The 26807-nt window shown below is 37.6% G+C and overlaps 1 protein-coding gene across 2 annotated transcripts in view; it reads right to left on the reverse strand.

Moving 5' to 3' along the window:
- Window positions 1-3558: 3558 nt before the first annotated feature.
- The window catches only part of CTR9 (CTR9 homolog, Paf1/RNA polymerase II complex component), a 28816-nt gene continuing 5567 nt past the window's right edge, over window positions 3559-26807 (reverse strand). Inside the window, exons 5-25 of one of the 2 annotated variants that reach the window (XM_045016106.1) lie at window positions 26357-26446; window positions 22944-23092; window positions 20423-20530; window positions 19788-19895; window positions 19404-19640; window positions 18243-18332; window positions 18001-18129; window positions 17699-17882; window positions 17138-17226; window positions 16679-16864; window positions 16424-16511; window positions 16020-16168; window positions 12810-12926; window positions 12507-12652; window positions 9276-9347; window positions 7596-7731; window positions 7049-7189; window positions 6501-6655; window positions 6076-6169; window positions 5584-5696; window positions 3559-4782 (exon numbers count right to left, since the gene is read on the reverse strand). In XM_045016106.1, coding sequence (XP_044872041.1) covers window positions 4338-4782; window positions 5584-5696; window positions 6076-6169; window positions 6501-6655; window positions 7049-7189; window positions 7596-7731; window positions 9276-9347; window positions 12507-12652; window positions 12810-12926; window positions 16020-16168; window positions 16424-16511; window positions 16679-16864; window positions 17138-17226; window positions 17699-17882; window positions 18001-18129; window positions 18243-18332; window positions 19404-19640; window positions 19788-19895; window positions 20423-20530; window positions 22944-23092; window positions 26357-26446 — 3026 coding nt within the window. In that variant the 3' untranslated portion in view covers window positions 3559-4337. Of the gene's footprint in view, window positions 4783-5583; window positions 5697-6072; window positions 6170-6500; window positions 6656-7048; window positions 7190-7595; window positions 7732-9275; window positions 9348-12506; window positions 12653-12809; window positions 12927-16019; window positions 16169-16423; window positions 16512-16678; window positions 16865-17137; window positions 17227-17698; window positions 17883-18000; window positions 18130-18242; window positions 18333-19403; window positions 19641-19787; window positions 19896-20422; window positions 20531-22943; window positions 23093-26356; window positions 26447-26807 lie in introns of both variants that reach the window. The other variant, XM_045016105.1, reaches the window with a different exon arrangement.

A 26807-nucleotide genomic window follows, 5' to 3' on the forward strand; every position in this document is an offset into this window, starting at 1 on the left:
AAATATTTAATAAAAATATTATGAAGTGAGCACTTAGTATTCTGTTATAACTGAAATCAATATATTTGAAAATGTAGAAAATCAAAAATATTTAATACATTTCAATTAGTATTCTATTAACAGTGAGATTAAATGCAATTGATTTTTTTTAGTTAATTGTGTGTTTATTTCAATTAGTCAACAACCCTAGTACAAATCTATCTTAGCTCTGATGTACACAAGCTCATCCACATGGATTTCCACAAAGCTGAGCCAGCAGTGAATTTGGCTCCATAACTATAAAGCACTCTCCTCAAAAGAAGGGTTGATTATATGTAGGCTTGGAAGGATTAGATTTTTTATCAGAAAACATCAATTTCAACACACACCCTATTTTAAATACTAATAACTTAAGTTTACACAGACAAAGAAAGAAAAATGCTGCTCGAGTACTTAAATCAAACTACGTATATTCACTCTGTACATTTTGGAATGTGATGTTGAAAATTAGTGTTTTAATGGTTATAAAGCTAACTTCTTGAATCTCAACATCTACTGTTCTTAAATGATTATTTGCCTCCCCTATAATTTCCCACAAGGGTGAAAATTTAAAATTTATAAAAATTGGAAAAGCTTAAAACCCATAATTTTGTGCAACTGAAAATTTAAATTAAAAAAAATGGAAAAATGCTTAAATAGAAACATTGATATTACCTGTCAACATTATAATAAAAATTTAATTCTGCCAAGCCTAGTTGCATGTTGGTAAGTCGCAAGTAGTTACTTAAGGGACTAGCTAGTCAGAGGTCTTGTCTAGCCTGAGAAATTATATTGTGTTAGAATATGACCGAGTTATGGTTACTGACATGTTAAATATAACGGACTACCTACACAGAGTGCTAAGTTGCATTTAATGTTGGGTTGCAACAACTCCTCAGGGTTGCATCTAATGTAACCTAATTGCCTTGTGAAGAGAAGCCCAGAGGAAGGAGTTGAGAAAGGTTGAGACATGGGATTTATTTTTTTAAACCTCATTAATGTTACAATTAAGTAAACATTTTCTGCATTTCCTTTCCCTTCAATTTATGACTGCTAAATTCTTAACATGCAGGTAGCTGCTTTCTCTTTCATTCCAACCTCTTCTGGCCCCAATCTCCTCGGCTCCTGGTCCCTACCCCAAAAATATTTAAGATTTTAAGTATATTTACCTTAAACTGCTACTTCTCAAACTTTTTCCTGCTGTGCACCATTTCTCAAGACAGAGATCTTCTCTTGGACTTCTATTTCTCAGCCACTGTACCTATTCCAAATCAACACCTTCCCTGCAGCAACTATTGTCTTCGGTTATATCATAATAAAATATTAGGAAAGTGATACGGGAGACTTGATGTGAGGACTGTGACTATTTGGGTATGTTCCCTCTATTTTGTATCCATGGTTTTTATTTCTTTTCTCTCATGCTAGAGGAACTTACATGTTCATATCAATTTTTTTCTTCCTGAATACAGCTCCAGTACTCTGTCCAGGCAACTTTGGAGTTTAGTGCTGGTTTTCCATGTGTTTGCTACTGCCATCTACAAATTCGATCAGCACAAGTTCCACTGCACCAGGGCAATGCCATCTCAGGGAAGACTAGGCAGGTCCCTTGCTTTAGGTCACATGAGGCAAAGAACCTGCAGCAGGAAGTGCAGGGCAGCTTCACTTGAAATCAGAGGGGGCTTTTTTCCCCATTATGGTCTGAGCACACTTCCACATGAAGCAGCATGTGCAGCTATCCTGTGAGAGTCTTTGGCTCCATTCTCCCCCATGGAACATGGTATTGTTGAATGTATCCAAAGCCCGAGAGACCCAAAGCCAAGGCTCAGGGCAGAAGGTGCACCTCAAAAGTTGCATACCCATAAGGTGCGTTTTCTACGTGAACTAGCCCTACTAGCCTCAGGTACATTAGTACTAAGTCAGGGGCTTAGGTACCATATCATCATGCTGATAAATTCCTTCGTATGAGGGAAGACAATTTGCATATCACACTTAGAAAAAAAGGAGTCATGGGGATTCTCAAACCCATAACTGTTGGTAGGAATTTAGCTGCTGTCTCTATATTTATGTTAGAGAAGGCAAAAAAAAAAAAAATCAAAGAAAGATGCTTTGCACTTGGAGCAGGATGGGCTAAGGTCTGTGATGGCCTTTAGTTCTTGGAGTTCATTTCACAGTCTCCGATACCCCCCTGAGAAAATGCAGTCTCCAGCACTGACGGGCTTTACTCTTATTGTTCAGAGTTCCATTGTGCCAAAGGAGCATAATTGCCTATCACAGTCTTTAGAGCTTTTAGATATCCTAGGCTCAAGCCCTGGAGAGCTCTGAAGATAGGGGCCAAGACCTTAAACTTGATTTGAGATTCTTTGGGAAGCCAGTATAGCGTGTAGAGGACAGGTCTGATGTGTTTGCAGTAACCTGTGTTGCTGAGGAGCCATGCTGCAGCATTCTGTATTAGATGGAGTTTCCTCAAGTGCTGAAGAATTTATACCCAGGTATACTGCATCGCTGTAATACAGGTGAGAGATGACGAAGGCATGAATAACTGAGACCAGGGTCTTAGTCCACCAGACTAAGATGGTAGAATGTTACTTGGTGATGCTGCTATGTGAGAGCTCAGCATCAGTGAAGAATGCATGCGTACTCCAACACTATGGACCGAATTGACCAATCGTGAGTGTCCATCTTCAACCAACACTGCACTGTGTCTGCAACCTCTTCCAAATACTGTCCTCTGCCCACCAGCGTCACCCTTGTCCTGCTCAAGTTCTGCTTCTGCCAGTTGGTTTTCATCCAAGAACTGCTCTCATCCACGCACTGGGAGTGGTATTGTTGTATGTGGTGAAGGATAGGTTCTGCAGTGTATTATCTGCAAATGCTGGCACCTGAGTCAGTGTCATATGACCAGTTCACCTAGTGGCTACATGTAGATGTTGAAAAGGACCAGAGAGAACTGATCCTTGTGGAACAACGTAAACGAGGAGTCTAGTATGGAGGTGCAGTTTCCCATCACTACTTGTTTGGTACATCCATCCAGAAAGGACTCAAACCATTTTAGTACATTACCCTGGACCCGGCACCTCTCTCAGGCAATATAGTCTAATATTATGAAGTTCTATACAATATACTTTGAGTGAGTGCCCATTTTGGGTAGGCCTTTAATACATAGTGAGGTTAGGGAATCAAATTGGTTTCCTTTCCCAAAGGATAGCTCAGCTCTCAAGTTTGGGAAACATTGCCACAACAACTAGAGTAGCAGATTGAAAAGTCTGGTTTTAGTGTCTACATACAATTTGGTTTGTACATAGTACAGACAATACCAGATTGAGGGTTTTTAAAACTCTTGAACGTGGGGCCATCTATTAGAAATTAAAAATTAAGTTAAATGTCTGATTGCTGGCAAACTTAATTACATCTGAACTTCAAGATTTTCTGCTGCCACCATCATAACAGATTGCAGTTTGTTTGTTTCATTACTGATGGGTTTGGGGGATAGGCGTTTTTAAAAAAAAAAGGATGAAGTAAAATAGATCACTCCAAAACAGATGGTAGTAACTACTTTTTATTATTGCAACAATGGCAGATCTTTTCACTCTACCAAATAAGAATACAGAAAGTTTTCTACATCTTTATTTTTCACCTGTCAACTTAATATATTTGCATATTATCTACATACCTGTAATGTTATTTCATAAACTTTTGTTTAAACCTGCATCTTTGTTGCTTTTTGTTTATTTTTTTAAATTGGTATATCAGGAAAACAAGCAGGCACAAGGAGGAAAACTTTCAAAACTTAAGAGTTGCATCACAGTAAACTTATCCTCTAACAGAAAGCAAAAAAACATCACCACTGATCTCTATTCAGAATGACACAAAGAAATAAATACCCGAAGTTCTTTGTACCATTCAATAAGATCTCATGAAGATTGGCCTGTACCTTTTTTGCATGTAGAAACATGGAACAAATACACCACAGTTTTAACCAACTCTTTGAACTTGGTGTTTTTGTTCTGCAGCATTTACATACACCCCACCCTCATTGTGTGAGTTTGTTACCACTCACTGTACAGCATCTGTGATCTTCAGCTAGGTTAGCTTCAGTATAAAAATACACCATATACACCAACACAGAGAAATAGCCATTAATGCCTAGTAATGTACAGCTTGATAGAAAAAAAAAAATCATATGAAGCACGTTTCACAACAGTTTTACTAAAACATTAAGCTTTCTTTAAATCAGTTTTCAAATATAAAAATTGGATTTTCCTCCTTATAACTGAAGTATATTTAAAAAACAATTTTTAAAAAATGGCTGTAATTTAAATCTAATCGCTATCATCTGATCCACCTTCTGATCCATGTTCAGACCCCTCAATGTTGGATGCCTCTGGTTCAGATTCATTGCCAGACTCTCTGCCAGAGGCCTCGTTGTCAGATCCTCTATCAGAATCTCTGTCTGAATCACCACTGCGAGAAGCTGGACGAGATTCATTCTCTGACCCACCGGAGTGACTTCTTCCCGACTGTACAGAGTGGCTTCTCCCAGATTGCACAGACTCATTGTCAGACTGTTCTGAATCTGACCGTCTCTTCTTTCTGGCTGACCTGTCACTGTCAGAATCCTCATCAGATGGATGAGCACTGGACCTCCGTGGACTACCTACCTCACTACCAGATTTGTTTCTGTTATCTGAATCACTGTCCGACATGATGCGTTTATTGCGCTGCTGTTCAGCATCATCAGAATCACTGTTGCTGTTCCTGGCGTTTCTGTTTTTTAAAAAAAGCAGTATAATCAATTATTAAAGCCGCAAGCATTGGCTTACTATGATCAAGCGAGAATCCTGGATTTCACAGAGATGTTGACACTCTCACTGAGAAGGAAGAGAAGAAAAGGACACTCAAATAATTCAGAGAGGAAGATGATATCTTGTATCATGGGAAGATAGTGAAGTACTCACTATCTTCCCAAGTGCAGTGATTCCTAGTTTGGCTATGAAAAAGGGCATTTGGCAAATCTGTGTGGATCACCAAGGAAATACGATAGAGAATGAAAGGTGAAACACAAAGAACCCATTTAGACTAACATGATAGTCCTGACTTGCTGAGATTGGAACCCCCCACTTCTCTGACATAACTGAAGCAGCAATACCAAAGGAGACATGAGTATATGCTTTGACTGAGAATGTTTTTTAGACCTCAAAAGTACACACTTTTTGGGCACAGTATTTCAAAGTAATGACTGTTGAATTTTTGGCCGTTTAACAATAATTAGTTTGTTAATTTGAGGAGTGTCAATCCTACAGTTATGTCAATTTAGATTTGGGACTAATATATACTTAGTTTTATTTTAATCATTATCTTCAAGCATGGGTTTGCAACCTCAGGGACTGGATGTCAAGGGGTCACAACCTGCCCTTTACATATTGCTCATTTAGAGAACAGTGTCAGTTAACTAGGAAGGGTTGTCCCAATATGGCAAAGGTTGAAAGTCAATCTCAGAGCTTTTTCCATCAGGTAAAAGTCAGCATTTGACTTTCAAAATGTACAAAAATCAATAAAGATTCATACCCATCATCAGCAATTTTGAGTTTATCCTCATCAGAAGAATCTTCACTAGATGAAATTATGGCTTTTGATTTGATCTTTCCCTTCATTGAAGGAGGCAGACGTTCTGGCTTCGCCTGTATGGGAAAAAATGCGAAGTAATATTGTTTGTTCACTGGAGTAAAACTGATATCAATAACTGAGAGCTTAAAGTACAGCTGTTCTAACAACAGTTAGCTGTTAGAAATAAGTCTAGTTTTCTACATCCATTTATAAATCTGGTCACAATTTATGTTCTGATTTCAAAATGGAAGAGGAGAGCTTCAGAAGCATCCCTGTAGCTACTGCTATATTAGCAGACATAAAAGAAGGGGAAAGTATGATGCATGTTTGCTGCAGGAAGTATTTTCCATACTTCCCCCTACAGCAAATGTCACTTTACTGAATGCAGTCGCACTGTAATCTTCCAAATGTAAACAGGAACTTATCAAGGCATTACACTTTTAAACTTACAACCTTTTTCCTCTCTGCTTTGGGTGGACGTCGTTTTTTAGGTCTTGGGCCATTTTCATTTTCTTCATCATCAGTTCCATCATCTCCTCTCTGGGGTCTTATACACAAAAATCAAGTCAGAATTAATATTTAATTCCTGCATAAACAGTGTATTATTTCCAACAGTGTCAAAGTATCAATGTGTTAACCTGACATTTCTTGTATTATAGGAATATGAACAGTTAGCATTTTGCTAACATTTACGTTTTAAACTGATGTGTATGACCATTTACAACTGGGAACTTTCTTTTTTAAACAAAGTTGGGGGGGGGGGGAAGCAAATCTACTTCGTCTTATTCTAACACCATCTGCAGGCTCCCGTGTAAGGCATACTCTAAACCGATACTACAGAGTTACAAAAAGAATCAAAAAGGTTTAAACTTAGTTACCTCCTCCTCTTTTTCTTCTTCCTCTCTCCATCTTCTTCTTCACCATCTTGTTCACTACCACTGCCTTTCCTCCTCTTTTTCTTTCTGGACACAGGCAGATCTTCGTCACTCTCATCATTGACAAACTCATCAAATTCTCCTCCTTTTCTGGAACGCTGCAATAAAGTTAAAAACCCACGCCATACCAGATTATTTGTAAGACGAAAACCTATCAGTCAACATATGGAGACTAAGACTTTTCACCATAATGCCCCAACTGTCCCATTATCTGTACAGACTTAGCACTAAGAAGCTGGTTCTTAAGATGAATATTAGAATACACAATTCCACTCGCTGCTGCTATTTGTTGGATAAAATATTCATTTTTGGTACTGTACTCTTGGAGCAATATATTAAATTTACCTTCCATCCCAAAGGTGTCTGCATGTCATTGATGAGCACTCTATAATGCCCCTCTAAATGTCAGGTGCTGATTAATGCCTGTCTTAACTCTTGTCACAGAGTAACTCTAAATTATAGAAAAGTGTGGAAAAAACTCCATTCTGTACCCTTCCGCCACCACGTTTCTTCTCCTTCGATCCTTCTACTTCTCCAGTGAACATCAAAATATTCTTGGTCTTCTCCACATACTGGGCTCTTTGTTCCAGAAGTTTCTTCTGTTCTTCTTTCTCTCTGAGGCGTTTTTCTTCCTGAACGAATCAGAACAAACTGACCATTACCAGGATCCTGCACTGGAGGCATAGAGAAGCAGCTACTGCTAGTGTAGTTCATAGATCACAGTGACTATGGATGGCTTGAGAGGGGAAGAGGGAGGGGTGAATTCTGTTCTCCCAAACACCACTTTCACCCTTCCTTCCCCAAAGCCTGAATGAACAGGCTCCATAGAGGAAACAATTTCACCCCTTTTTACATATCCCTAAATTTTCAAACTCCCTTTAAGTGCTTACATTAAAAAATTCACCTTGAATATTACTCCCTGAACAGTTTCTAGGTATCAACACAGAGCTATGGTGGCAAGCATACCCATTTAAAACACACACACACACACACACACACACACCCCCACACCCACCCCTCTCTACAGGGAATATAAACCTGTTCTTTAAGCAGTTTTTGGCGGAGCAACTCCTTTTCTTGCTCTTGCTTGGCACGCAGTTCTCTCTCTTCTTCATCCTGCTTGCGTGCACGAGCCACATGATACTGAGCTTGACTCAGTAAATCAGAGCACTGCCTATAACATTCAATGTTTTCATTAAAGGAAAGTAAGTTTCTAGGCACATCCTACATGCTAGAAAAAGAAACACACATATATAAAAAGAACACACATCACAATACTAAAGTTGTCCATACCACTGAATAAAATACAAGCCATCTGAAGTAACGTAACAACTAAGTGTTTAAATAATTCTATACACAATATAGATTTTTCCTTTTAAAATCCATTATAGTGATATGACTTTTACTTCAGTTTATTCATTCATCTTCTGAGACATATGGATTTTCTAGCTAGCTTTAATTTAAGCCTGAAGAACATGTTTCCACACAGAATGCTACTCAAAGCTGTCTTGTTTGTTAAAAAGTTTAGCTACTTCAGTAAGAAAAAATCCTTAATATAAAGAGGAAGAGTCTTGAACTCAGCTGTGCAGCTCCACAAATACCCCTTACAAAAGCACCTTGTATTTAAACAGCTGTAATTAATTAACCTAATCCAAAAATATATTGAGAAGTTAAGATTGTATGTTCAGGGCCCAGATTTTTTAAACTGATTTAGGGCTAAATCTCGGTCAAAGTGATTTAAGCATATTAGAGCCTAAATTCCATCAACTGTCAATGGGATTTAGGCTCTCAAGTGCCCTAAATCACATTTGAAAATGAGATTTAGGCTCCTAACTAAATCAGACATGGCAACGCTGAGTGCAGCCCTGTCTAAATGCCTTTAAAAATCTGGGCCTAAGTGCTCAAACATCAGGAAATGAAGTAGTAAGTGCTCTCAGTTCAACCCCCTTGTAAACTAGTGTTAATTGTGAAGTGACCTTTAATATTATGTTCACAAATAGTTTCTCAAATACAATGCAAAATATTTTTCTGCCCACAATTTTAGACATACCTATAGCTTCTATTTGGTACTATGGTTTGCACATGACAATCTGTGAAAAGCCTGAATTTGTAAGATATGCAATGAATAAAGCCGAGTTTTTTCATTCAATGTGCATCTTAGAGATATCTGTTTACTGCACACCTAAGCTAGATGGGCTCATATGCACAGTACTATATTATTTAACTTGGAGCACTGGTAAAAAGAGCTAAGAAGCTGCATCCAAAGTACTGTGATTGCATGAACTCATTTTGAAGGCCTAACATCTCTTCAAATAACTGGTTTCACCAGAGCACTCAAAATCACTTCCCAGTGAAAGGTAGTTAGCTGCCAGATTTCATCTTTCTGATCCCAAGCCCCATTTAAAAAAGGTCAAAGAAAGGGGAAAATATTTGCCATTTAAAAAAACCCACAACTCATTTTCACAATGTTTTGCTCAAGCTTCTCAAGCTTACAAAACAAATATTCCATCAGAGGGCAGACGCCAGGCCTGGAGAGTTCTAACCTCTCAGCAGTAAATTTTGGAAAATTGTGAGCAACTGAAAAAAAATGAAATTCTAATGGAAATGCTCACAGAGCCTTATCTATAGTTATCACTATTCCCCCATGATAATAAACCGACAACTGAGTTTAGTTCTGGAAAATACTGTTTTAATCAGAAAAAAAGGAATATTTTTTACCTGGCTTCAGTAGCAGCAAGAGCCAAATCAAATCTCATTTTATCTCCTACTTTACTTAAATAACTGAAGTATCTGGAGGGAAAATGAAAAACAAAAGCAGATTGAAATAGTGACATTTCATCTTATAGTCCCTGTTTTGTTTTACTTAAACACTCACCTAAACCAAAAGGGAACGTGTCACTGCAAAATTTCATAACACTACTGATGTGACACGCTGACTTCTGTATCTGTACACTGTGCTTGGGCCTTCTAGTATAAAAGAAAGCTACAACATTGAAATTTAAGTCTGATATCCCTAAAATAAACATTCTTAAAATGATCACTACAATTATTATTGCTCTTTTCTACCTTTAATCCAAAAAATTCATAAAACACTTTACAGGCTTTGTGTAGGGACTGAGTGTAGGAATGTCTAAAGTGGAACATGGCAGTCTTCTAATGCTGCTGACACTAACAAACTGTTTACAACAAGTATGAAAAAAAAAAAATCTTCAGCCAATTGAAACCATTGGGAAAATGTAGGTAAATAGAAATTTGGCTGTGATAACTCAGGTGAACACCCTAACTATTGCAAAAAAATGAGATAGCATCTTTTCAGCACAGCTGGCTTGGTTCTATTCTATTTTAAAGTACTCAAACAGAACTACATCTAGCAATCAAGTCTTAGATCTTTTTAATGTAAAAATTAATTCTAAGAACTCCCATTAATAGAGGGTCAAACACAAATTCTCTATTTGCTTCTATACTGGAGGCAGGCCTAGTTTCTAGACACAGATGTGTCAGGTAGTTCCTATGTACTGTAATTCTCACACAGAAAGAAACTGAAGTTTCAGAAAGAGAGAGCTCTGTTGGAGACAGCCTTGAAAATAATCTCTCCCTACTTACAGATTCCCTTAGCTTTCCCAGGAATCTCAGTATCTGCTTCTTCTGCACCTGCCTAACCCAGTCGTGCTACCCTGCCATTCGTAGCCTCTGCTGATGACACCAACAGGAGGGAGTCTTTAAAACCTGCTCTGCTGGCTCCCGACTAAATATGTTGTTGGACTAGTCACACGTATCTGTTTTTCATTCTACTTCAGACTGTGGTGATCATTGAAACGGCAATAAGAAAGGGAGGAAATAGAAAATTTGTATTTTTTTCCTGCTAGATCTCTGCCCTGGCCCAATTTACATGTTCTCAACAGAAGCACAGTTCTCAGAAGACGCAGGAATGCAAATGAGCGAGGATAGAGCTAGAGACCTTTAGAGGTTTTGAGGTCTATAGGTATAGCTTCTGGAAGGCACGCAATAGAGAAAAAGACTTCCCAACCCCATCCAAGATAACTTCTCAATCTGCAAGCAAGGATTTGTCTAGGTTTACTTGGTTCTGCCTCAGCACTGAGAGCTAGGCTTCATGATTTAGGAGTCCCTTCCAGCCCTACCTTTCTATGATTGAGAGGATTTCTATATTAGAACTTTTTTTCTGTGCTAGACTGACCTAGCATTCTAATGCAAAGAAAAAACAAATTTTTTTCATAAAAGAGATACAAGATTCAAATTCCACCCTCAAGTTTATCCTGACAGACATTTAGCAGCAAAAATGGGGCATCAACTCCACTTAAAAAAAAGAAAATCTGGCTAATTTATGGGTAATCCTAGAAGGACCATAATACTTTAGTGAGTACAACCAAGCAGGATAATTTAAATTCCACACCAATTCTGACAATTCAGTCATGTAAGGCAAACCATTTTCCTCAAGAGAAGAGATTACAGACTGGATTTCTAAATAGAAATTTGACTGGATTTTTGTATTACAGCATGCAATACAATTTTGAAGTGATTGCTTGTGTAAATAAAAGGTTTTTTATTTTTAATTTGTGAGCAAAATAATTAGAAGCCTTTATCCTGAGGAAGTGTTTTGGTCAATACTAGGAGCAAGATATTTCTGGGCATGAATGAGGAAATAGGGCAAGAGGGCTCAGACAAAGTAAGTTCCTGCTATAATAGAAGTTTGAAAAGAAACATCTACTAGGCAACTTTGCCTTGCATTTCAGAGTTGTGCTTAAGTATATAAAGCAAGTGACAGCACAGACTGTTTGGAAGTATATCAGAATCCCTCATGCCGATATGACTGGCTGATTTTCCTCTAGTTGGTCTGACTGAGCAAACTCAATGGCAATTGATTAGTAACTATGAATGAGATCAGAATTAGAGATGTCCAGTGGCAAAGTGAAGTCAGGACTAGTAAAAAAAGTACTCAGTTTGTAACACTGGTTGATACCTGTAAACAAATCACTATCTACATAAACTTCTCACTTCTGTAACTGAACAAGTCACTTTGATAGGTATACAGCTTAAAAGTGAAGAATCACACTGCGGTTTGTTCAAGCAAACAAAAAAGTAACAAAGTTTGCCTGCCACCCAGTGTTTTGGAATTTAAGGTAAACTACTCCTTGAGATCTGTGACTGGAGTAGGTTGGCAGAAAACCAGGATATAAAACAAATGACTTCATCCAAGATTTTACAACCAGAGTCTGCATCGGGAAAGTGGGCAGGAAGAAAAGAAAGCTGAGGAAGGCCAGCATTAGTTACCAAGGGACAGAATTAAGCCTTAATTCCTATGGCATGTTCAACTGATTATGCTCACAAGTGCTGACAGTTTGATTAATCTAAATTACACGCAGTTCTCTTTATAAAAAAAAAAATACAGTTTGTAAGATAACTGATGAAGTCTGATTAATTAAGAGACTTTGAACAAGTTCATGAAATGGCTCCAAAGCTGGTAGTTTTGTTTTTTATTTTTACAATTTCTACTTTGGTTGAAAATTTTAACCAAAATTATTTATTTTCAGTTAATGAATAGCGGTTTGTGATAGATTTCCCCGCCCCCTTCAATTGTGATCTTCTCCCACCAGAATGAACTACATAAGGTGGAGACATAAAACAAAAACAGAACTTCTTTGAAGATTAACTCATTAGCTTATCAGGATTTATGACATCAAAATTGGATTTAGAGCAAAGATTGGCAGAGCATTTTCAACTAGGAATGTTGAGAGAGATGTAACTTTTTTTTTTTTTAAACACGCAAGATTTTTACAAAAGACACTTTCACTCATATCAAAATTGGAATTTAAGATACACACTGAGTATTTTCTAGAATAAAGTATTTTCTTTAATAACATAGCTAAGTAAAACATACTATAGCAATTTTAAAAAAAGGCATAAAAACTTTTTTTTACTGCATATTGTTACCTGTGGGCTAACTCCAGTTCTTTCACAGCATTTAGTACTTCCTTCAGGTTACTTTTTTCATCTTTCAGGACAGAGGTGGCTAGTCTCTGTAGCACTAGAGCCACATTAAACATAAGGACTGTATCACTGGGAGCTACGTGTCTAGCCTGTGAATGAAATGCACATCTTTTAAATTGCAGGAAGTTATCAATGACATATGGATGGTAAGCAATTAAATGTACATTAATAACCCAATGATATGAAACATCATGCATTAAAGAATAAAATTACTTTAAAAACTGCAATATACATACATATTTTTACCTTCAGCAAAGTCTGTTTGCATTCCTGTAATTTGCCACATTTGAAGAGTGCTCGGGCCAAGTACAACAATACTTCAGTATTCTGATGCTTATAGAACTTTCTGAGGCAGTTTTCATACTGAAATGGAGAGATCAAATTACTAAAAAAAGAGATAGTGGAGTTTTAAAGAACTCTTGTAGCGGTTTTGTATTGCAGACAATTCCAAGTAACTTGGGTTCTATTCATGAAATAGATGTATTTCATTATTATTATTTTTTTAAATAATTACATCATATTGCGTGGCTCTCTTCCACTTTGTTTACTGTATACCATTCTAGGTTCCCACTTATTGTAAAAACTTGTAGGTCCCTCAGGACTCCTGCAAGTCCTTAGCTTAATACAACAGGATCTTACACATTTTGGAACGGACAACATTGTAAGCACGTACCATTCATTTACAGCAGTGGTTGTCTGGGGGTACACTGAGGTTTTCCGGGTGTACATCAACTCATATAGATATTTGCCTGGTTTTACAACAGGCTATATAAAAAGCACTAGCAATGTCAGAACTAACTAAAATTTCATACAGTGACTTGTTTTATACTGCTCTACAGTTTATGTGCTGAAATGCAAGTACAGTTTTTATATTCCAATAATTTTATTATATGGTAAAAATGAAAAAGTAAACAATTTTCCAGTAAGAGTGTGCTGTGACACTTCTGTATTTTTATGTCTGATTTTGTAAGCAAGTAGTTTTTAAGTGAGGTGAAACTTAGGGTAGGCAAGACAAATTAGAATCCTGAAAGGGTACAATAGTCTGGAAAGGTTGAGAATCACTGATTTACAGTAACCAGGGTAAAGGTACAAATTGTGCAAGAAAAAGAATTATTGTAAGAAGCATGTTCATTTAAGTTATGAAATTTGAAATTACCATTTTCTCTCTCTATTCATGTATATGTATTGCTACTATAACCTGAAATATACTTGATGTACCTCTTTCACCCCCATGCCCCTTCACTATAATTTGTGATGAAAAAAACAATCAGTTTTAATAAATGCTTATCAAGTTAGTTCTATCCAGCTAACTTAAGTTACTGTGCCAAAGATTATTATCTAAGTGTTGCTGAAGTGTAATGCAGGTACAATCAGCCTACAACTGGGCTTCATGCTGCATTTAGGGTTTTATTCTCAATTTCCACTGGTCATTACCACAGTTTCTTGATCCAGTGGCAGGCTGTCACGTAACATGCCATTTCTCTTTTTCCCCTGCACACAAAAGTTATGCAGTTTTTCTTGCTGTTTTTTTACTGAAAAGCCTTGCATCATTTCTGATCATTTGTGGGAAAATCATTTGATTTGAACTTCTTCACATTTTGAACACTGGAGTAGAAAGTGTCTCAATCTCTATTAAATTGGCAGGAAGCACTACCCTCTGGGGTTGGATTGTGCTTTGTCTCTCAATTTCCACTTGTAGTTTATGTCCAAGGATTCTATATTTGGTGAGAAAGCTACCTTGGCTTTGCATATTTTCTGTAGAGTCAGCTACTGCAATAATTTTGTGGCTGTAGCAGGCTAAGTTGTTATATTTGATTTGTTCTTCCATAGACGCCAATACTGGTGCTCTCTTAACGTGTTGTGCATTTTTAGTTTTGGGTGGAATTGTTTGTGTTGGCAAGACCACAGAGTGATAATGCACTTCTATTTGGATATGATCTTTTGATCTCCCTGTGTTTTGCAGTGGAGGAACTCTGCTGTGCTGCTCTTAAGTTTAGCGTTCTTTTCTGCATGTTAGAAGGATACAGGTAAGTGACCCCCCCCCGTTTGTCCCTGGAGTTCTAGTGCCCATAGAATACCTGCAAAAATGTTGAAGTAAAGTTTCTATTAAGATTTTGTCCCAAACAATACAATTGTCTGTTACAATAGGCTTGCGACTTCACTTTCATACAGTATAATTTGACTCCTATCAAAAAGGATTATCAGTAGTTTCATTGGAGGAATATATCTAGTAGGTTTTTTATGGCATATTAACTATGAAACCATATGGCATCGCTGTTTCTTGTAATGTTTTTATAGCCATTCTGAAGCTCCTGGGTGTGTTTATTCTAAGGCCCATGTACACACAATTTAAGGAGGGTTCTATTTCCATATCTCTAATAATGTTTTCGTTTGTTCTGAGCTTGTCTCCAAAATATCATTCAGTTGAGTTTTGCTTGTTTTTGTTATTTTAAGTTTGACTTGTAGGGCACATGTTTTACAGCGGCAGTTTTCTAGCGGATGGACGTTTCTTTGGAAACAATTTTGTTTAGGCCATAGTTTACCAGATCCCCAGTATACAAAAGGCATTATTAATAATTATTAATTAATTATTTAGCATGACTCGAGTTTGTGGATTCGCCAAAATAGTTAGTAGGATCAACTATGTGTGTGTTGAAAGGGCGATGATGAAGTTATAAACGTTTTCTTGGTGGTTTTGAAAGTGTGTTATATACACGTAAGCAGTCACTCTGGGCCATGATTACAAAACTTTGCCATGAAGGAAAGACAGCAAATTGTACTTCTCTACTTCAGTAAGGTTCTCTTGGGGTACGTCCATACTACCTGCCCGGGTCGGCGGGTAGCGATCGACTTCTCAGAGTTCGATATATCGCGTCTCATCTAGACGCGATATATCGAACTCCGAACGCGCTCCTGTCGACTCCGGAACTCCACCACCGCGAATGGTGGTGGCGGAGTCGACGGGGGAGCCGCGGACTTCGATCCCGCGCCGTCAGGACGGGTAAGTAGTTCGAACTAAGGTAGTTCGAGTTCAGCTACGCTATTCGCGTAGCTGAACTTGCGTACCTTAGTTCGACACCCCCCCCCCCCACCAGTGTAGACCAGGCCTTATAAATGACAAAGTGACTATGTTGACTGAACTACACACAATCAAAAATGCCTCCTAGTAGACCAAAACTCTAATCTATTTATATCTTAACTCTACTTAGGACAGCATAGAAAAGATAAATGTACAAGTTGATACATCCTTTGTTACTCTTGTCCACAGTTGGCAGTTCACTTCTAAATCTAGACATAACCTGGCAGCTAAAAGGACTTCTATTTTATTTTGAATAGGACCATAATTTGTTAAAACAGAATATTATTCAGAATAGCTGAAGCTGCCAGCAATGACCTTTGGCTATTCCTTTGCTACCTCATTCCAATATTTTAAATGGTTCAACTTATAGAGGTTACCATCTGCACAGCACTGATGTACTGCTTCTGTTCTACGTAGATGTGTGCCAAATTCAGCCACACATCACTGATATCTGCTGTTGCCTCTCTCACTTGGGCAAAAACATCACGAGCCTCACGGAAATATCCTTTGTGTGCCAATACAGCTCCTAAAGGGAAAGTTAAATGTATAGTGTAAGCTTCTAGGTTTAAATACTATCAAAGTTACCAGAATGATGTAACAGAGAATTGAGACCATTAACTGCATGATATAGCAAGACATTCCTCCAGAGATCAGTTATGTATAGCCCCAGGAAAAAAACAAAAATGATGCTTGAAATGCTCTACAGATTATATACTAAAAGAGCTAAATCCAAGAACCACCACTAGTAAACTACTAAAGGGAATTTAAGTGTAGTAATCACCTATGCCATTAGCAGCATACAAATTCTTTGGATCATTTCTAAGTACTTGCTTGTAGATTGCTAGTGCACGATCTTGATGACGCTTTTCCTACAAACGTGAGTAAGAAAAAGATTAATCAATCATTCATCTGTTTGGTGACACAGTGCACCTAATATTTTACAACTGATGAACTTCCCATACAACATAAAATACTTGTGCCAGGGTGGTCAAAGGTTAATGGCATACCAATGCACTTCAACCGGTGTGAAATTTACCTTCTCTCTATCCCTGGTGGGCTGATGCAAAGTTTGCAACCAGACATTACCAAGAGCCAGCATGGAGTAAGTGTCATTTTGCGTGGATGGTTGTTTCAATATCCTTTCAAATTTCTTCTGTCCTGGACCCCACTCTTGTTTAGCCAAGTGAAGATTACCAATTAAAGACCAAGCATCTGGATGATCCTGAAACAAACTCCATCGTAAGTAACTTAAGGACTGCTTTCACTTATCTGTGTTAGACATCTAAATACAAGCCTTAATCATTGTATTATTACACATGTATTATATGGAAATAAATTACATTTTTATATACAGAAAACAGAGCAGAGGAAGTTAACTAGAAGAAAGGACTACTTTGGATAACTTACATATATTCATAAAAAAAGAGAGAGAGTAATCCAGTGAATCTAATTTGAAATTTTAGTTCTAAATTAAATATTTAAGAGTCTCACTAACCTGATTTATTTGAAGTGCTTCTTTAAACCAATCAGAAGCCTCATAAAAATTGCCTTTATCTCTAGCCATAGCTCCTAAGCGCAAATAGCCTAAAAACAGAAAATGATTTTACATAATCAGCTCAAATAGAATAAATTAGGTCAGGCATGAATTTCACAAACTGTTTTTTTTTCCTGATACGTTTAGGATATCAAGCACCTAAAGATATTCTATATTTTTATTTCTACATATGGACACACATTACATATGATTTTTATTTAAATGCTGGAGAATATCTTTTGTTGGAAAGCTTATTCTATCTCTGACTATATCTTTTGTAAGTGTTAATTAAAATAGTTAAAATTTGAAAACACTCTGATTTGAGTTATGAGCTATGCACTGAATAGAAGAAAAATTCAAAAGAAAGAAGGATACATCAGTTACAGAAGATAATCGTTCAGCCTCCTGAAGTCTGTTATAAAACAAAAATCTCAAACAATACAAAGGGGCAGATGAGGGCCTGAATACAAAAATCTTTCAGTTTGAAGAGGACTGTTGAACCAAAATAGAAGAATTTCTTACAGTCAACATAGTTAGGATGTTCTCTTAAAATGTTTTTATATAGCTTTTCTGCTTCATGGAATTCACACATTGCCTCATATAATCTGGCAAGATTATAGGACGTTGTTACTGAGATAGCATTGTAGTAATGCTCATCATGTTCAGCTTCTGCCTTAGCACGATCCAGAGATGCCAAAAAGTATTTCTAAGGACAAAATAAAAAGAGAGGAACAGAATGCTTGGATCGTTAAATAATTTAAACTCAGACTTTGGATAATTTCTTAAAATTAGGTTATTTAAAAAGTAGTAATGTGGTTTAGTACCTTTGCTTCACCTAGGTTTCCAAGCCTAAAATGGAGAGCACCCACATTATTCAAAATCTCTGGTGGCACATCAGCCTGCACTTTCTCCTGAAGGATGCGTGTTGCTGTTCCATAGGCTGAAAGGGCACCCTGTGCAATTGTAAGAGGTGGGAAAGAAGTAGCAGGATGAGTTCTATGCATCACTTTGTAACTTAAACCAAGTGTACACGTTACACAACGTCTCCATTTTACAGCATTAATACCTGTATGTCAGTCTGCTCAAGGATTTGCGCTAGTTCAATCCACGCTTCTACGTCATCTGGATACTGTTCTGTGACTTTCTTCAAGTGACCCTGAGAAAAACCAAACATTACTTATGCACGCAAAAGTTTATATTAAACTGTCAAAAAAGGCACCAGAGTTGGTTTTTCAATGTGTTTAGGCTTGAAAGCAGTACATTTCTCTTCTGTAAAGATATAAAACTTCAAATGTATGCATATGACTGAGCATGTTAGGCAACAAAGCCAACCTAGTTCATCACTTAACTCAACACCATGTATTTTCCACCCTTCCCGCCCCCCACATTTAGTAAGACATGGGGAAAGCCCTTAGGGTTCTAAATATTCAGAAGGAATACAAACTTCTTCAAAACTACCACATTCAAATGAGAAATCAGACTGATTTGCCATGAAACTTATTTTCAGTTCAGTCCCAATGTTATGCTTGTCTGTTTTCATTAAAGCTCAGCTCTGGGAAATGTCTGTGTTCCCTACCAAAAAGATAGTATGTCATGATAGAAAGGTATTATATACTGTTAAATTACTGATCAGTAAACCAAACCATGTTAACACACTGCCATTCAAAACTTGAGGGAAAAGCAGTGCTGACTAAATGCAAAGAAAATCAGTAGGAAAAGATCTAAGCATCAGAAAGAGTAAACATACTTAAATTTTAAAAAATGTTGTATTAGTATGTGACAAGGTCCTTTCAGAAAGTTAAACTGGGAGGACAAGAATATTCCCAGATATGTGATCATCAAGTTGTCATTTACAGGCAAATCACCCTTTTTGTGCAGAGGAAAACAAGTGTTTTCCATATGCAACAGAAAACAGAATGGTTTTGTTAGCTTTAGTTAACAGGTCTCCTAGTGTGGTCCCACTTCTGTTCAGATGACATTACCTCCTCTGCAGTTAATAACATCTGCCATTCGGAAAAGTGATTGACCTACTAAAACTATCACACACCCAGTTCTATTTTCACAGCAAAGTAAACCTGATTTTTAGTGATACCATAACTCAGATTTTCAGGGACAAATTTTTCCCTTGGATGCATGAATGAGGCATCAGCTGGAGTGACATACATTCAAGGTCATCAAACAGGTAACACTGAGATCCAAAGTTCAGCAAATAAATATCTGAACATACTTTTGCAATATCTCGTTTGTCTTGGTCTTCTGAAGCAGCATAAAGAGATCCAAGGATTTTCATAGTCTCATAATTGTTAGGGTAGGCTTTCAAAACTTTTTCAAAGCATTGTGATGCATTCTCCTTGTCCCCCCGATAAATGTACATTTGACCCAATCCAAAAAATGGTAATACAAAAGAGGATGAGGCAAACTGTGTGGCTTGGTAGTAGTATTGGAAAGCTTGGTCATAATCTTCCTAATTTAAAAGAAACAAGGAGAAAAAAAAGAAGATGGATTATTTTCTTAGTGTTCTGTTTAGTTTTTTTTAAAAATGTTGAATATATTTGAATATTACAATGTTCTAAATGTAATCTAGAAGAGGATTTTTAAAAATTCATTCTACCTGTACGTGAAAAGACCGGGCCAGCTGGTAGCAACTCTCTGCCTGCATAGCTTCAACTTCTGTATTATGGAAAGCATGGAGAGCCAAGTGCTGGACTTTACCATAATCCTGAATGATGAAAATAAAACTCAGTTTGAAAAATCCCAACCCATTTATGGTGAAGTTTATACACTTCTGAAACATCAGGCCTGGACTGATTAATGCAGACATACAAGCAGTAGAATTTGGTAAGTTAACATCAGTAGATTTAGTTTTACAAGTTACTGTTCTTTTCTCTATACCCCAGTTTTAAAAGTAGCAGAAAATAAATGTCTTCAGAAAACACAGGTAGGTTTAAATTAAGAAAAAAAAAATTGTGTGCACTTTCTTGGCAGTCTTGAGAAAAAAAAGTAATAAGGGATTTAAAAATTGAAACTTTACACTTGTCTGACTATATTAAAAAATTTACTCTTACTCTTTGGCCTTATGAAAGTCACACAATGGGTAAAACTTATTCTTTTAACAGCTGTACTTTAATACCTTTCAAAATGCAGAATTTAAAATGATTTTTGGAAGGCAGAAGCAGTAATGAGTTTGACACTGGAGCGGTTACTGTTCAGAAGGTTATGGAATTTTCCATTCATGTATTTTCTTACCTTTTTGAAGAAGAAGTGATTAGCCAAGTGGTTCAGCACCATTGGGTTACTGGGATCAATTGTGTAAGCTCTAGAAAGGAGTTGAACACCATTTTTGATAGAATCAGCCTAGATGAAATATTGATAGATATTAGCATTATATTTCAACATATTTCCTCAATATAACATCTTCAGAGCTATTCTTCTCACAAGTCCCAGGAACTGTGGCTCAGACGGGTCTTCCCATTGATGGCCAGAAGCAGCATCAGGACAGACAGAGATCCAGCCAGAAGCTCTTTACTCCCCCCAGATTCACTACAGAGAGTAACGAGCCCTTTCATGGGTGGGAGAAAGGGGAACAGGACTTCCTGAAGTGGAGGTTTCCCCCTACCTCCTCACAGATCCTCTCATGGCTGGACTTCCTCTGCCCACTCTGGTACCTTCCCTAACACTCAACTACCTTGTTCCTATTTACTCCCCCACCCACCCCCAACATTCCCTTTCATCCCCACTCTGGCCACAATTACTAAAAGAGGAAACACCATGTATGCTCATCCTCATCTTGACTATTTTGCTAATATGTTGTACCCTTGTCCCACCCTATATGTTTTTATCTCTAATGCGCGAGCTCTGGCCATGTGTTCCTATGCCTTTGTACAGCAACTAGCACACTGGAGCGCCAAACTCAACTAGGGACTTTGAGCACTACTACCCTATAAAATATTAGATAAGCATTTGCTTTTTATAGTCTGCCTTTTACAAAATGAACATTACATCATTCCCTTCCAAAGGGATCTCTTAATATGCAATAATTTAGTTTTCCTGAATACAAACCCAAACTTTATTGCAAGTCAGAACCCATGACAAGTACAGTAACTTGCAAGCTGGCACAAATGTGAAATTGTTACAGGGAAGAAATCTTATCTCTAATTCTATTTTCTGCTCTACCATTGACTCAATGTGTAATTTCTGGCAACTCATTTAGCATTTACATCTCAGTTTATCCATCATAAAAATGGTAAAATACCTAACTGAAAGATTAATATTCATGAAATGCTTTCCGATGATCAGATGGAAGGCGCAATAGAAGTGAAAGCGTTTTACAGTCCAAACACATATACGGCCTTTCCAAAGCTATCATAGCAATATCCCTGTGAACTTAGTTTAATAAATCACTTACGATCTCAGGTTTTAGAACTTTTTTGTTTGGTTCTATAATTTTAACAATGTAAATTCTATCATTTCCATATATGTTTATTTATACTGTAGATAAAGTTAAATGTGCAAGTGCAGGTTTGAAGGGATGCAAAAGGAAAAACCATACAGAAATAGAATTACTATTTGTATTTTCAATGCACTCTACATGAGGCTACATCTTAAATTTATATGAAAGCTAGAAACAGTGCAGAAGGTGGTCACGTGGTTAGTAAGTAGAATGTCCAATTGAGAGCAAGGCCTGGTCTACACTCAAAAAGTTCTATTGGCATAACTATGTTGGCACAGGGTGAAACTTTTACTGATGCTATTATTTGGGTAAAAGCCCTCATGTAGATGCACGTATATCACTTTAGCTCCTTTTGCTTTGCCAAGATGGAATAACCAGTACATGCAGTTATATCAGTGTAAAAGTGTATCAACACAGGAGGGTTTTGCCAGTGTGATTAAAGTGGCAAACCTTTTACTGTGGACAAGGTCCATGTGACACTTGTGCTTCTGAATCTATAATAGTTACATGCAAACTTCAGACAGATGTTAAGGTGTTGGTTTGGACTTATGAAGTCTGAATGGCCTGGGATCAGGCCACCTGAGAGACTGCCTTTCTTACCAAGACACTCTGCTACAACAGCAATCAGTGCAGACACCAACAGTAGATTACTCCTTGATACAATGGTGAGGGGGCTACTGGTATAGCATTCTCCCTAAAGTGTCCTGCTACACCAGACCAATTTTACTTGAGATTTGCTGACTTTCAGAGGATACCAAAGGACTTGTTTTTAATGCCTGGTCTTTAAAGACGGTAAGGGAAGAATGCAGCTGTGGCCAATGTGTTGCAGTGTTATTTGTATTTAGAGGTGCTGCTTATTGAAGGTGGTGAACTAATTAAGTTCCGGAATTAAGGACAAATTTCAAACAATTAGCAACGTACTCAGACTGCGTACATGGGCACAGTTTACTATTCTATGTTAATAAATAAATATATATATATATATATATATATATACATACACACACACACATATATATATTTAACACACCACTATAGTTTTGAATTCATATCACTTACTGTACATATCACTTCTTAGAGCCTCTTGTATTTAATAAGCGCAGGAGAGATTAGCATTATTTACTTTGCACTCTTCATAACTATTCAGAATTGCAATACCATCTACATCAGTGATGTTGATTAAAGTGATTCAGGTAATATATAAAATGTAAAAAAAAAAAAAAAAAAAAAAAAAGATTTTCAGACTGTTGAGGCTCACTGTTTAACTAGAAACCCAATACAGCACTTCACATTCTCCCCATCCCAGCTCACACCTACCTCTTTGTTATTGAGTTCTAGAACAGCCAATCCAACCAAAGCCCCTACACATTTCGAATTGAGCTCCAGAGCCCTGCTGAATGCCAGACGAGCTTTTTCCAACTTGTTCAGTTTCACGAAGCAATGGCCCATGCCTAATCGAACCTCAGCTAGGAAACAAAAGCAAATCATTCAGAATGTCAAAAATCAAAACTTTTTACGTGTATGATTTTTACTCTAAACAGTGAGCTGATACAGGATTGATATCTTCATTACTTGATTCACACTGTATTTAGAGATAGTTATAAACAAGGCCCCATGCTCAGTGGAAAAGATGACATTAATAGTGTGGTAAGACCCCTGGTTTCTACTCTATTCCAGTGGAGTAGGCTTCTATTTCTGAAGTAGTTTCAGATAATGTTTTTCATTAAATGAAATATGAAAGATTAGTGCAGTCAGTGTAACATTTATGCTTATTTAATATCACTTCTAATCTATTCCTAATAATTAAATTTTTATTGTGCTGCAGAATGACATTTAGAAAGAACAGTATTACAAAATTGTCAAGCAGGAAAGCTGGAGGTTTGAGCAGCTAGTAAGGGGACAGTTTTGGTACCTCACCAAGGGTATGAGATGGTTTGGGATTGTGGGATAAGCAATTAAGCTAGGTGTTTCTTCTAAAATGATTAGAAGTGAAAGGGTTAACAAAGGCTGATTAAATTATCATCCATTGGTATCAAAGTTCTCACACAGTTCAACATAAAGGGAGCCATTCACACTACAGACATTGTTTCAGGCTCCCTGCAGACTCAGGGTACATCTTCACTACCCGCCGTATCGGCGGGTAGCAATCGATTTCTCAGGGATCGATATATCGCGTCTCATCTAGACGCGATATATCGATCCCCGAACGCACTTATGTCGACTCCGTAACTCCACCAACGCGAACGGCAGTAGCCGAGTCGACATGGGGAGCCGCGGACATCGATCCCGCGCCATGAGGACGGTAAGTAATTCGATATCAGATACTTCGACTTCAGCTACGTTATTCACGTAGCTGAAGTTGCGTATCTTATATCGATTTTCCCCCATAGTGTAGACCTGCCCTCAGGAATAAACAGCCACATTTGTTTAAAGTCATTTCACATTCAGAAGTTTTCCTTGTAAGTAGTAAAAAAGAGTTTATACGAAAAAAAAATCACTTCAATTTCTGAGCACAACTCTGCAGCAAGGAGTGGATTCTGCAGCTAATCCATAGCTAAAGAATCAAAGATTGCATGTGGCCCTAATTATAATTCATGTTTAGGACAGAAAATGGTCAAGTAGCTTATGTAGGTGTACCCCATCTTTCAGTGTTTTATTACACTTATTCCTCTATTAAAGGAATGTGTGACAGCCTCTTCAAGTACTTCCTTAACTTCTGAACACTGCATATGTAACTTCTGCTGCCTCTGGTAGTTTCCACAGAATTTCAGTAATAAAAATCCCATACGATACAATGAACGATCAGCTCATCAGATATTTTTGTATCATTTGACACATCTTAGATAAATTTGACACATACATCACTTGTTTTGTTCAGAATTCTGTGACATATCCATTTACCTCTGTCTAACTTCATATTCAAAAAGCTTAGAGCTAGTTTCTGTAATCCTTTTTGGACAATAGTCTTGATTCAGACATCCCTTTTGTACTTTCTGCACTTCTTTAATGGCTTTTTAAAAATCTATTGGTCAGAAATGTATGAAATACTATTCTGAACTTGGACTCCTTAAGGTATGCCTACTCTTTGAACTGGAAGCATAAATCTCAGCTCAAAGAAATATATCTGCACCGGCTCCCCTTGAGCTAGCATACTAAAAATGGGGCATAGCCACTTTGGTGTGAGCCACTAGTCACCCCGAGTACATACTTGTCTGAGATGCTAGGCACATACCTGAGGTGGCTGGCCCCTCCCACTGGCAAAGCTATCCTCTTTTTGATGAGCGCACTAGCTCAAATCATAGCCAGAGAGAGTATGGCCAATACTCAGATATCTGCTCCAAACGTATTCATTTGATCCTCACCCAGACCAAATTTTACATTCAACAACAAACACTTCAACCAAACCATGGGAACAGCCACTGGTAGTAGGATGGCTCCTCAATATACCAGCCTCTTCATAGGACACCAAGCAGAAGACTTTCTGGACAAATGCACCATGAAACCAATGATATACTGGAGATACACTGATGATATTTTCATCTTCAGGACAGAGGACCTAGACTTCCTCAGATTTCCACCACCACTTCAACTATCCCCATCCATCCAAACTCTCTCTAGAACGCTCCCACACCGGCATCAACTTCTTGGACACCACAAACAGCTTCAACAATGGAACACTACAGATAAAATACACAAACCCACAGATCACACTTATCTTCACAGATCCAGTAACCACCCCAAACACACCAAGAAATCTGTTATCTACAGCCAGGCCCTTGGATTCTCCTCGGAGCATATTCTGTGGTAAGTCTGGGATATACACTTTTAATACATTTAAGACTGCCTTCATCAAACAAGGACACTCCACCAGAGAAGTATATCGCATCATGGAACAGGCCACCCAAACACCCCAAGAGAACCTGCTTCAATACAGGGAAAAAATCCTCCTCCAACTGTACACTTCTATTTGTCACTTTCTACTCCACACTGGAACCCCTATGGGGTATCATAAAATAATCACAACCCATATTAAATGGGGACCACATCCTGAAAAAAAAATCTTTCACAACCCCCCTCTTCTGGCCTTCAAACAACCCACTAAACCTCACTATCAGAAGCAAGCTCCTCACAGCCCAAAACACACCAACTCAAGGTGGCGCCAGACCCTACCACAACAACAAATGCAAAACCTGTACACATATTTACATTGCTATGATGACCAATACTTCCCGCACACCTTTCAAGATACATGGATCCTACACATGCCTATCACAACATGCATACCTCATCCAGTGCACTAAATGCCCCAATAATGTGTTAATTACCTATGCTAAACAATCTCTTCTGAATTATATTTAGCTGTGACACTGAGTACCTTTCCCTGAAGAAGGGCTCTGTGTAACTCAAAAGCTTCTCTCTTTCACCAACAGAAATTGGTCTAATAAAACAAAATTACCTCTCACCCATCTTGTCTCTCTAATATCCTGGGACCAACATGGCTACAAAACAGCAGACATACTCTTAATCCTTTACTCAGTTAGCAGCTATTACAGAGCCAGTAGAAAGCAAATCTGTCCTACAAGAGTAAGAATTTCATTTGTGACAGCGTGGATTTGAAAAAAGAAATTATAATAAAGCCCATTTTCTAACTGCAGGAATTATAAGGACCAGTTTTAGGTTTAAACAACTTAATAAGATTGCTTCAGTAGCAAAGATTTTCTATGCCTTACCTGGACAACCTGGGTTGGTTCGCAGTGCTTTCTTGTAGTAGGCAAGGGCTCCTCTATAATCTTTCTTGTTGAATGAAATGCATGCTTTACCTGTTACAACAAACACGTTACAGAAGTTGCTATAGGTTTGCTGTTCTGTAAAAGGTTTGACCTTTTCAGTAGTTAATGCCAGAATAAATGGAATTAATGAAGGCTTGCATGCTGTCAGGAACATTCACTTGATTATAACTGCTTTGCGCGTTTTGATGCCGATCCTACAAGTGTCAAGTATCTCAGAAAATAAAATTAATAAAGGGCAACAGCAAACATAAAAGTAACGTTTTAAAATAGTTTTTAAATAACTTTCATTTTCCTTTCTTGGTTAGGAAGTTTGGATGAAAATTGCCCTAAGCTTCACTCTAGAATACTGACTGAAGGGGTTACTGCTTGCTGACTCTTCACTACTGAAAGT

The sequence above is a fragment of the Mauremys mutica genome, chromosome 4, assembly GCF_020497125.1.
Source record: "Mauremys mutica isolate MM-2020 ecotype Southern chromosome 4, ASM2049712v1, whole genome shotgun sequence".
Lineage (NCBI taxonomy): Eukaryota > Metazoa > Chordata > Testudines > Geoemydidae > Mauremys > Mauremys mutica.